The 13,240-nt window shown below is 45.5% G+C and overlaps 1 protein-coding gene across 1 annotated transcript in view; it reads right to left on the reverse strand.

Moving 5' to 3' along the window:
* The window catches only part of CCDC150 (coiled-coil domain containing 150), a 917,521-nt gene that overhangs the window by 868,580 nt on the left and 35,701 nt on the right, over nucleotides 1-13,240 (reverse strand). The window contains exon 2 of the mRNA XM_069618819.1: nucleotides 6,692-6,857. Within this exon, the coding sequence (XP_069474920.1) occupies nucleotides 6,692-6,837 (146 nt within the window). The 5' untranslated portion in view covers nucleotides 6,838-6,857. The remainder of the gene's footprint in view (nucleotides 1-6,691; nucleotides 6,858-13,240) is intronic.

A 13,240-nucleotide genomic window follows, 5' to 3' on the forward strand; every position in this document is an offset into this window, starting at 1 on the left:
CTGAATAAAAGGAAGACGAGATACTGTTGGCTCTTCCCGACAAGGCTTCCATTTCGGGTGGGCAATGAGGAAAATTGTATCCCAGGTGGAGGATGGTCTGAAGGCCCTGGGGATGGCTCAAAGAGAGCCAGGGGAAGATGGCAATGGAACGCACCAGGGAGAGGCAATGGGTGAGGCAAGATCAGGGCCCCAAGGGTGGACCATGAAAAAAGCCAAGAAAACATGAAGAGGGGTGACGAGACCTGCGAAGAAGCTCATTACAAAAGGACTAGAATATAACCTGATGTGGGGTAAAAATTGGGGAATGTGCAGGCGGGGGGAGGGGTGAAGCCACGCACGGGCCACTAAAGGGGACCACGTCAAGATTCTGGACAATGGATCTAGGGACAGTTACAAATTGGGAACCTACAACCAGTTCTGAGGGCGGCAGGGCGCAGCAAGACAAAGGAAAGATGTATAGGTTAAAGTCATGGAATGTGAGGGTACTGAACAGCCCTAATAAGAGGGTCACAGTGTTGAGGGAAATCGACAAAGAGGTGCTGGATATAGTATGCCTACAGGAAACTCATCTGATGAAGGGGGATGAGGCTCGCCTGCGAAGTAGGAACTACCCACTACAATACCATGCTACGGCGGGAACCAAACGGGCAGGTGTGGCAATCCTATTCCATAAAACCTTACGAATTAAAGGGATTAAGGTCAAACGGGGCCCAAAGGGGAGGTACGTTATGGTGAAAGGGAAAATTAGAGGCCAGATGTATACATGGGCGTCAGTATACTCTCCCAACCAAGGACAAGAAGGCTTCTTTGAAAGGTATCCAGAGGAATTGGGTAAGTTTGGGGAGGGAGAAATTATCGTATCTGGGGATTTCAATTTAGCAGCGGATCCCAAATGGGATAGATCAAAGATCTGAGGGGACATGCAACAAGGACGATGTCCAAACATCTGCTAAGAAGGTTAATGATGTGTGGAGGACACGCCACCCACAAGAAAGAGACTATTCCTTCTTGCACGTCCATAAGACCTACTCCCGAATAGATTAGATCATGGCAACACGAAGGGTGGTCCAGGCAACCAGCAGAGTATGTACTGGGAGTATGACAATATCGGACCATGCGCCGGTATCACTGGAGTGGGAGGGAGGGAGCATGCCGAGAGGGATGGGGTTTGGGGGGGGGGGGGTGGAGACTGGAAGAATATCTTATATGGGATCGGAAGGTGAAGCAACAGAGAATGAGATATGACAATTTATGAAGGACCAGGGGAAAGAGGGAAATAATCCGGGGGAGAGATGGGATGCGTTTAAGCAACACATTAAAGAGCACTTCATAAGGGCTTCCAAGAAGAGCCGTGAGGAAAGGAGGAAGGCGGAGGAGGGTCTAGAGAGAGAGATACGGGAACTTGAGAGGACGCATAAAGAAAGGGAATTAATAGGATGGCTAGGAGGCCAGCGTATGCGAGAGGGCAACTCAAACAGGTGACTAACAGGGTGGTGGAGTGCCCTCTTAAGGAACAGGCAGATGTTTTATGAGCAGGCTAACAAAGTGGGGACAGCCTTAGCGCGGAGGATTAGGGCCAGCGAGCAGGAAGCGTGTGTAGACACTCTGGAGGATAGGGGTGGTGTACAAATGGGGGAGGAGGGAGCCAAGCGTAAGATCGTGAAGTAGTTTTATGCAGATTTGTATGGGGAGGACCCCTCAGATAGGGAGGGACAAATGGCATACTTAGATGGGTGGGTAGGTCAAAAATTTGACCCCGAACAAAGAGATCAGCTAGAGGAACCCATAACATGTGAAGAGGTTCAAAGAGCGATAGCAAGCTTAAAGGTGAACAAAAGCCCGGGGGAAGACGGGCTAACGGTAGCATTCTACAAAGCATTTAGGGAACCACTCACCAAAGTCCTAATAGAAGTGTTCAACCATTTTCCAGAGAAAGGGAGATAACTAAGTCCATGAATATAGCATATATCACTCTCATCCCAAAGCCGGGGAAGAATCTGCATCTGTGCTCCTCATACCGCCCCATAGCTCTCATCAACGTGGATGCCAAATTGTATACGAGGGTACTGGCAGCAAGGCTAGAGGGGATCCTACCCGGTCTGGTGATGCATGATCAAACAGGGTTTATCCAAGGGAGGAACTCGTTTGACAGCATAATGAGGATACTACATGCTATCGACAAGGCGGGAGGGTGAAGAGAGCTACACCCACCTGCCTGATAATGCTAGATGGCGAAAAGACATTTGACTGCGTCAATTGAGCCTTTATGGAGCAGTACTCAGAAAGGTGGGACTAGGACCGAATTTCAGTCGAATGATTCAGGCCAATTACCAGAAGCCTCAAGCGAGGGTTAAAGTAAATGGGAGGTTGACTGATCCATTCTCAATAAGAAGAGGGACAAAGCAGGGGTGGCCACTTTCCCCACTCCTCTTCGCCTTAGTGATGGAACCCTTTGCTCATCGGATAAAGGAGAATAGGGAAATCCGAGGAATCAGATGGGCTAAGATAGATCACAAAATAGGGCTATTTGCTGATGATATGATCCTGATGATCACCGAGCCAGCAAAGTTGCTACCGGCAATAATGGAAGAGATAGGGGCTTTCTCTGCAGTCAGGCTTCAACGTGAATTTTGGAAAATCAGAAATACTAAATCTATCCATAGGGAGAAGGGACAGGAATCAGATGTAAACAAATAATCCATTCAGGTGAGCGTCGCGGCTCAGTCAGATACTTGGGGGTGAACTTAACAGCCTCTATAAAACAAATAGTGGGGGCGAACTAGCCACCGCTGCTGAAGCAAATTAAGGCGGACCTAGAAAGATGGAGGGGGCTGTATATATCTTGGTATAGGAAGGACAGCCACTGTCAAAATTAACGTGCTTCCTCTGCTTATATACCTGTTCCAGGTTATTCCTTTGGCAGTCCCGGGGAGACTGATGAAAGACGTTCAGGAGAGCATCATGGAGTTTATCTGGGGAGGGGAAAAAGCTGAGGATAGGGAGGAAAATGTTATAATGTTATTCAGGAACAGAGCCCAGGGGGGAGTGGCCTGCCCCAACTTAATGAAATACTATCAGGTGGCGCAGCTGAGGGCAATGGCAGAGTGGGGAATGGTGGGAAGCCAGAAACACTGGGTGGGTATGGAACAAGCGGTGGCAGGAGAACCTATGGAAGATGACAGGGATGAGAAGGGTGGACAGACCAGAAGGGCTACTGGGAAATCCAATCACTAGAAATGCCCTTAAGATCTGGGATCAGATGAACAAGAGGCTCAAACTGTCCCCTTGGCCATCGCCACGGACACCCATCTTTGGCAATCCCAGGTTCAAGCAATGGGTGGAGCGAGGGATAAGGGAGATAGGCGATCTGTGCGAAGCAACACATTTGCCAACTGTAGAAAGGAACTGGGACTAAAGGAAGGGGGGACCTATATGCGTATCAACAGCTAAAACACTGGGCAGGAACCCTGCTATGATGAAGGGGCCACAAGGGAGCAGACAGAGTGGGAAAATCGAATGTGATCTACAGAGAGCAACAGGGGACTGATTTCAGGGGACTGATTTCAGCGATCTATAAGATCTTGTTAAATGGTGAGAAAGAGGGAGAAGGAGCACTGAGGGACAAATAAGGGAAGGTACGGGGAAAGGCGCAATCTGACAAGGAATGGGAGCGTCATCAAAAGGTTGGAACAACTCACATACATCAGTGCAACATCGGGAGCTACAATACAAGCTGCTACACCAGTGGCACTACACTCCAGAGAGACTTCATAAAATGTTCCCTCAAGATCGGCAGAGTGTTGGAGGGGATGTGGGGAAGTGGGTACAATGGAATACATCTGGTGGGGATGCCAGCAGCTTAAGCATTTCTGGCAGGAGGTAAATCAAAGGTACTCAAAATAGTGGAAGTAAACCAGGAGCTGGATGGGCTAGCGGCCCTTTTGGGTATTTTACCCAACAGACAAATGAGCCTAAAGGAGGGGGCTGGAAGGTTATGGGCAGACCTATTGATTGCTGCAAAGAGATGCATAGTTAAGCAGTGGAAGCAGAGGGAGCTGCCATCTATTATACAATGGTACTATGCCATATGGGATACGATAGATGTGGAAAAGATGATGGCGGCAATAAGGGGGTCAATGGGGAAATTCAGGAAAGTTTGGTCACCTTTTCTAAACTATGCAATTAAGGCTACCACACACCTACGAATCCCGAAGAGACTACAGGCACTGGGGATCTTAGAAGAAGGGGAGGGCTAAGCTGCGAGTACGAAGACTTAATAAGCCGCCCGTAGGAACTGAAGGCGGGTTGGGGGGAGGGGGGCAGGGGGTGTTGTTGTAAGTATACAATGTCGATTAGAGATGTGCTATGTGAAGTATTACATGGAGATACAAAGTTGACAATTCGTGCAAAAAATGTTGAGCAAACGAAGACTTGGTTATAAAAAATAAAAAAATAAAAAGACGTGGGGAAGGGAGACCCCAGCCCTCATCATTTGGTGAACACTTTTCTTGTGAACATTATCCCACACTATTTTATATTTAGTTGTAAGGATTGGCAAGTTTTTTATTTTTTTTTTTATTTTTTTAGTATAGACCCTTCTACTTTGACAAGACTTCACTAGGACTGCCTTATTATTATTTGATGGTCGTAGCTTGCTCCCATCTTAGATTTAGGTTTAAATTAGGCAGTTTCTCACTCATTATACAGCTTAATAAACACCCTTGAACTGTGATCACTTGTGTCCGTCTTTACTGTTGCCACCATGAGTTCCTTACAACAGAAGGTGGAGTGGGAAACAGCTGTAGCAAGCTGGTGATGGAGGCAGTGACGACTGCTGGGTAAGCGCTTTGGGCAAGGCCTCTTTGTTGAGGGTGATCCTTAAAATAATTTGTCAGGGTCAACAACTGCATAAGCCTCCAAAAACCTGATAACTATGCCGGCGTCACCACAGAGTCTTGCCCGCCATGGGGTGCCACACCGGATGCCGGAGTGACTCAAGTACATGTGCCTGCACGAGTCATGGTCAAGAGGAATGGAGGGTATTCCTAACACCAGGTGGATAGTCATGGGTAAATCAACCAATCAATCCTCGGTACAAAGCACTCATGTCTTAGGATGGGCTCAAGAGCCAGAAGAGCATCCTCCCTTTGTGATGTGGCTCTCATCAGGATTTGTGGCAGGAAAAAGTCAGGAGTTCTGGGGCGATGACATAGCTTAGGCAGAGTCTCGCTGGCAAAACTGTGCCGGCATAGATGGTGGGCACTTCATCATGCATTGCCATCTTGTCTCACTGGTGGGATTGTGGCCCAAATGGAGCATGAAGAGGCTTGGTGCTAAACACTGCGCTCCTCACCTTAGGCCCACACAGACCCCAGGGCCGAAGCCCAGTAGAGGCTTTGGTGCTATTGAGACAAACTCCAGTGAAAGTTGCAGGCCACCAGAGCCAATGGTCCCAGTAGAAGTCTTATCACATTGAGGCATCACCTCAGGCACATGCCTGGTACTCAGCCCTGAAGGCGCCATCAAGAACAGCTCATGGAGCCCAGTGTTCATACAATGGCTACAGAAAGACTGCTGTGTGTAAATAAAACGGATTTGCTGCTGCACAGGCATTTCGATCACTTAAGTGCACAAAAGGGGGACTCATGGGAAATTAAGGGAAAAAGAGCCAGCGTGTGCAGGTCCTACACACACATGCGTACAGCTCTGCACTTTCAACTGAAAACTGTAAAAGGCATGGGTGATGTCCCCATAGGACAGACTAGGGGACAGGCCGTACTGGTATATTCAGTCTTACAAAAGTTCACATGTGAAGTGCTGTGTACAAATAAGACAATACACAGAAAAATGGAGGAAACAAGGAAAGTCGCAAATATCTTGCGCAACTCGCACATAAAAAAGTAACATCTTCTCACAGATTTTTGGACGATATACCTCAATGTCAAACTCTGAAAATACGAAGGTGGCAAATTTAGAATAACAATTACTGTGATGACAAAAGTCAAAAAGAAAGGGGTAGGATGGAGAAAGGGGTAGGATGGAGTTTAGGGCTAGAGATTTTGCCGGTTTTAGCAAATAACAGTGGATGGTAACCTGCTAATCTGTAGTGCTCACTGTATACATGCTCTTGAAGGATACACCGAACTGCTTTCTAATGACACGCATGTGTGAGTGGTATAGATCACCTATCCCTAGCGGGATATAGTGGTGGACTTTTACAGCATCACTCAGTGATTATATGCCTTACTGCTACCTCACACCGCTTGACAGATACGTTCGTTCAGTGGCACCAGCAAAGCAGTACCACAGGAAGGAGCTGCACTAACATTGCCGCTGATCTGAAGAGGTATTTTAAAGGTAATAAACCAGATTAAATTACTAGGTGAAAAATAGTATGAATTACAAAAAAGATTGTAGAGTACAAAACATTTGTAGTCACTCAACCCAAATCGGAATAGGAATTACTTTTTTAACTCTAAATAATAATTGTACAGACAACTTAAAAAGAAAATGGAGAGTACAAACTTCCAGCATCAGAAGCTCATCTGGAGCCCCATGTACTGATATTTCTTCCCCCTTGAGGAGAACATGTAAACTACTCTAAGTGCCCAGTGAGAGATGGACAGGTGTAAAACCTGCAAGAAATCAACATAGGTAGAGCAAATGTAAGTGTTTAAAAGGGCACGCTTACCTCTGCATGTTCACACCCAATCTGGCCAAGTCTTTAATGAGCGACTCCGTCTGCTCCTCTGCTGCGCTCATCCTACGATGGAGAACCGTGAAGGTCTCAGGCGATGGTGGCTTTACTGTCGGAGGGCAAATATCCTGTCTTGCCATATCTGCCTCCTATCTTCTACCTTTTAAAAAAAATACATGGCTGGTTTAACACCCACCTATGGAAAGGTCAGATACAGCACTCCACTCCTCCCCCATGGGCCACAATAAACCCCCCCATCTTGACAGCTTTTTCCTTCTAAAACAAATGTAAAATGGGTGTCTTCATATAGAACTAGACGAAATTTCAACTATTAAGACATACACAGCGTCACTTTAAACATCATGTAATCATCCTCATCTCATATGGTGCTCCATCCTGCACAACTCTAGCCCAACAAACTTCCCTTTGCCTCTTGTTCAGCACCACTTTACATCATCCATCAGCTCAATTATGCGATGTTACCCCCTTAGCCTCACAGCCCAATAACCCCATCCATATCACCAGCTGAAATCCAACCCAAACCGTGATCTCAGCATGCAGGGATCAAAATAGAGTTGATAAGCAGGAGCTGAAAGTAGTTCCTCCTGGGTGTAAAACTTCATTCAGTGAGCGGGGGGGTGGGGGGGGGTGACTAGTGTATATATAATGTGAAGTGAACCTAACTTCAACATAAGATTCAAGCAATGTCCCTTTCCCATCAAGTATAACAGAAGTTATTGACACATTAGGTCTTGATGTACATGCTAGAGGACACCAAATGCAGTCATGTAAAAGTGAATGTTCAATTCAGTTTTTAAAATTAAACGGTAAAAAAAGTAAATGAAGTTTATCTGCACACTATTATGCCTATTAACAACATTATGACTAATTCCAAATGGCACCGAATGCGACTTTATCATATTGTATAATTACACCGTTTTCAAAGAACAAACCACAAAAAGGATTAAAATGCATTTTGAGGGGAATATCAAAGGGGCAATTCAGGTGTAACGTCACCTGCGTATATTTGCATGGCCCCATTTGTTTTGGACTCAAACATAGTTCCTGTAATAGTCTGTGTTAAGATAACTAGGCTCTTCTCGGGTACAAGCAGGAGCCATACAGATTCCAAAGATTCTGCTCTATGCACAACATACCCTCACCTCTGGGTGAGTGCATATTGAGTTATAGGCATTGACACAGTACAAGTTTAGAATGTGGCACAAAATGCAAAAGGTCATAAAACATTTCTTAAAATTAAAAATAAATCACAGTCCCCCAAATTAGCCATCAGCTTGTTAAGGTTCCAGTATGTCAAAAGCTCAGATGATCAGAGTCCTCATTTTTAGGCACCACAGCAAAGCCGCTCCCCATTCCCCAAACATTGGGAAAGTCTTGTCTCAGTATCAGGGTCTGAGCCTCATCATGCTGTCAGGAATTATGCTACATGGGGCATAGGGATGTGTGTTGTGACTTTTCAGTTTGAGCAGCACAAGCAGGGTTCAGCCAATGGCAGCTTGCTCTCCATGATATTTGGGCTAATGTGGGATTTTTCTGTATAGGGTATCTAACTGGAGGTTTATGGGAATTCTGCAAACTGGGAATACTGGGATTGTCAAACGAGGGTAGTGCAATTATGATTATCTTGATTATAGAGTAAACTATGCTCGTCCAATTGAAGCTTTAGAAACTGGGCTAGTCAAATTGAGATTAAATGGAGCATGTCATACTGGGAATATACTAAAACGCTGAAGTGGGAATAAACAGCCATTGTAAAAAAAAAAAAAAATTGAAATTAAGACCTAGAGTATGCTACAAGGGGAGAATCTTCCCAGATTGGCAGATATCACATATATTTGACTGCAAAATATGAAAATACTGGAATTATGCAAACCTTGAATATTCTAGGATTATCAAATGAGTGGTATACCAAGCTCATCAGACTGGGATTATAGTGGTATTTGGGTTGTCTAACTGTACATTTACTGGGTTAGTCAAATTTGGAGTACAGGCATTGTCAAATAGAACACTGGAATCACCAAATTGGTATTTTACAAACTGTATATGCGGCAAGATTGTAGAACTGGGAATATAATGAAACTGTGAAAATTGGCACACTTCTGGAAGTTATTAAACTGGAAGCATATGTGTTTCAGCAAATGGGAATATACAGAGTTAGTTATACTTGTTGTTGGCTAGGAATATTTGCCTTTTGGCAAGTAAGAAGTGGTGTCTGTGTGTATGTATATATGATATGATACAATTGAGGTGGCGAGTGACTAAGGCTGGCTAGTAGCTTGCAATTTAAATCTTTGCCCCCTGGTTATACTAGCAATATACATAGTTGAAAGTGTGGACGTCAAGCTTAAGAGTATACAGAGACTGTAAACACTGGACATATATTGACATTTAGTATACTGGGTTTGCAGAAACTTTGAGATTACAGTGTGAAATGGGGAATTAATTGGGACTGTTATGTTACATTGTGTTGCGTCAATGAGTTCATGGTACAGCATATCATGCCATCATATACTGTATTAGCAATCAAGACATTGTAACAGCACATAACCTAGCATGATCTATATTTACAGGTCATGACAAGACAACAAAATGTGGAATATCAAACTCAGTCATGTCATATCTGAACAGGGAGTGCATCAGGACAGTGACAAGAGGGGCGTACCAGGCTGTTTGAGCTTTGGATCTGCCTCTACTTTCATGGCAGCTTGTATATATTATCAATACAACAGAGGGAGAGCAAAATGATCAATGTATATAATTTTTAATAATTTAAATGTAGCCGCATGCCACTGGCTTTGACACATACAAGTTGAAAAAACAAATGAAATACATATACAATATATCACATACCTACAAGACAAAGTGAGAGAAAGAATAGTGCAAAGAAATGTAGAAATGTGTCAAGGACCGCAAGCAAAAATAAAAATAAAAACTCTAACAGCTTCCTTTCCTGTTCAATCGAGTTCAGAGGAAGATACCCTTCTTGAATTACAATCTAATTTGATGTAACGGATTCCACATAAAAAAAGACCATATCACATTACTGTCAACCATGGTATCACATTGGAAGATATAATGGGAAGAATAAGCGGACTAACAGAAGTACGACTAATTTCCAGTCCACTAGGCAAGACCATCTAAATTCTGACGATTGTCTTCCATCAGTTATTGTCTTGAACTCTAAGTAAAGGGGTGGAGCACTTCCCTTTCTTCCTAGTTTCAACTAAAACCCCAATGTGGGCTAGTTTTCGTCAGGAGTGGTTTCCTGTTTTTCAGCAAAATGAAGCGTGTGCACGGTGTGCTGTTGGCGAGGCCGGATCACCAGCAACGGGCTGGGAGGACACAATGCTCTCGTTTAGAGCTGAAACAACCCAATGTAGCCAAGGCTTATACGGATGCCCGGAGGTACGGCACTGTGTCCCACTGGCGCGCAATGTTCATCACATTCTGTCTGTACATATTAGGAACAGCCCTATCAGAACTTCAGAGATACCGATTTTTGCCCCCCGGGAAGATAAGGAAGAACTAAGGGCTCTGAGCCGCCAAGAGTGACAACTGCATGAGCTGCAGGAAAATGCTGTGCTGGGCAGGCGAGGAGGGTGGAAGTGGTAGTCTCCCAAGCTGCGGTTTGGAGCCAGTCCAGCGGCCGTCAGGAGGCGAGGCGCTGTGTAGACTACTCGGACGGGTCGGTGTAGTGGCTCCAGACAGGGCGGGAGCCCATTGTTGAGTACATTGAGATGTACGAGGGCGGAGAAGTCCAGAGGACAACTCCCAAACTTAAGGTACGCAGCTGGGCACCATGCACAAGCAGGTACTGAGGCGCGGTGGAGGTTCTTGTCGCACTTGAAGGTGGAGACACTCAAGCCTGCAAAGGGGACATCGCTAAGCAGGTGGGTGCCAAGTGCAAATGACAGCAGGTGCAATTTTGTTAACATAAAGAACCCAGTGTGTCTCTAATAAACGCATGCACCAGAGCCGAGTCCCAGCTACTATACAGAGAATTAAGAGCTAACCAAGGTCTCCTTAGGGGTCTACAAGGGACTGGTGGTTCCTACGTAGAAGCAAGCTTGCACATAGCATGGGCCACGGTCTGCAAGGGCAAGAACTAGTTTCCAAGTGCCTCTCCGGGAAAAGCAGCTAATGAAGAGATAAAAGCAGCTTTCACCTTTGGGCCTGGTGGAGAGCCTCTCGCGCCCCAGCTCCCCAACCCCCTTCCTTCCAGAAACACTTACTACTTTTGACACCTGCAAGGAGTGCCCCGCAAACAGTGTACAGACCTTTTTTCTTAATTCTTAAAGGAACGGTCAGGAGAGGTCGCCCAGGGGGAAACTACAACCGCAGGAAGCAAGTGACACAGAGTCAGGGGGTGGCACGCAAGGCCTCAATGCCGGTAAATAAAGAGGAGCTGGTTCAGTGCCTAAACTATTTCCAATAGAAAATCACGGACGCATTTCAAGAGCAATTCTCCATGTTAAAATCGGAACTGAAATAAGCTATGCAAGAAATCAAGGAAGAACTTGCAAAAATGGAAGAAAGGGTAGACACGAACGAAAGGGCACTGCAAGATATCAATGAAAACTCAAAGACGACGAACATTTGAAACACCTTTGAAGACTATCCCAAGACCTGAAACTACAATGCGAAGACCTCGAAAACCGATTGAGACGCTGGAATGTCAGTATGAAAAGGAGACGTAACCCCAAAGGACGTCCATATCAATAGAATTCAGAGTGGTACCAAAGCGAGTAGCGCCGGGGTCATGGCCGAGAGATGCATTAGCAGCGATGAATTTATACAATCAGAAGGAAAACTTAAAAGCAGCATGGACAGCCAGCCCCATGAAAATCAACGGGGCAGAAGTTCAGCTATATCAAGATTTGGACCAATCTACCCTACTGAAACGGAGGGTGATGGGCCCAGTGGCGAAAGTCTTAATCCCAAAACAAATTAGATATAAATGGACCTTCCAGTTCGGCCTGCTTTTCACATGGGAGGGCAGTGGAGGATCTCCACGTGAAGTGGAGGCCTGAATATCCTACACATTAGCGAAGAACCAGCAGAAGCCACTTCCTTGGATGTCATGTCCACAACATATAGGAACAGGATGTGGGAATGGTCAAAGGTGGCCCTAGGGAGGTGGGGGGTGGAAGATACCCAAGTGGAGACCCTTGTGCGCAAAGGAAAGAGAAAGTAATTACGACCGCTGGTTGTACATATTGCAAAGTTACATTTTAGTATTTCCAATGAACAATTGAGGGTAGGTGAAGTTAATGCCTCTAGAGGAATGGGGCGGCGCACAGGCGAACAGAGAGTTGAAAAGGTCAGGATTCTTTTGAAGGGAAAAATGTGTGAAGCGCAAGTGGCGACACGTACGTCCATGTTGCCCCTTGGAATTACATGGGAAGTCGTAGAGCACCCCTGACAGTTATATTCTCAGGCAGTGTTCAGGGATCAATGTTTGCCATTGGAGTCCGAGTCACCAAGAACTTTGATTCGACATGGGGATAGGTTGTGGGATGTTGGGCTAGGGTGGGAAGAAGACAGTGAAAGCGACCACGGGATCTAAGCCATTCGACTAGTGGATTAGTGACAGCATTTGGGGGTCACAGGACTGCTTCCAAGGGGGTATTATAGCAAACTCTGAGACAAAACAAAAGGTTTGAAATCACGGTTCTCATCGGAGGGGACTCAAAAGAAGGCCTGTTAGGGTTTAACATATAACATCAGGGGCTTGAACTCACCTACCAAACGACGCAAAGTCAAATACTTCCTAAAATGGGTGAACCTGGAAATAGTCAAAATGCAAGAAACCTACATCCGTAAACTTGACAAAAATAGAGTGCGGATTTGCTCCTACCCCCATTTATTTCAGGCCAATGCCGATGACAAATCTGGGGGGGGGGGTGGCGGCGGTCTTCATAACTATCAAGAACATTCCGAATGTAGAAGAGCATTTGAATGCCTCTGCAGGAAGTCCCTGCCCCTATTCTTCCTATATGTTGGAAACCGGAAATTGCGATATGTACAACTCCAGTATTGGTACCCATTACACAAAGAGCCTTTGAGGCAAGATATCCACTGTGAAAGCACTATGTTATGTATCCCCGAAAGGATGATTATGAAGATATGAAAAGAAGAGGCTGGTGAACTCACAAGAAATTAGAGTAATGCACTGAGAAGAATGACCAAGGAAGAGTCGGTCTTCGTGTTTGGTGCAAGAGTTATTCTCCATCCCATCCATCGTACGATGTGTTATCTTAATTAAAAAGGAACATAAGGGTTCACTTGGTAGCATGTCGGATGGTTGGATAGGGACCCATTGACTAGTAGGACACCAGTGTTTCAGACGATCGAGTACCCTCTGCCATCTAGCCGGAAGATCGCAAGGTTTCCTGTGGAGAGCGGCCGATATAGAATTCTTGCAAGAAAATCGAGACAGGTGGAACAGGTCTCTCTGACGAAATCCATCCTGGTTTCGACAGGCGCTTTGCGGACGGAAGGCAAATGTGGTTGATTGGAGGG

Source organism: Ambystoma mexicanum, chromosome 10 (assembly GCF_040938575.1).
Source record: "Ambystoma mexicanum isolate Mex_15411 chromosome 10, UKY_AmexF1_1, whole genome shotgun sequence".
In the NCBI taxonomy this organism is placed as follows: domain Eukaryota; kingdom Metazoa; phylum Chordata; class Amphibia; order Caudata; family Ambystomatidae; genus Ambystoma; species Ambystoma mexicanum.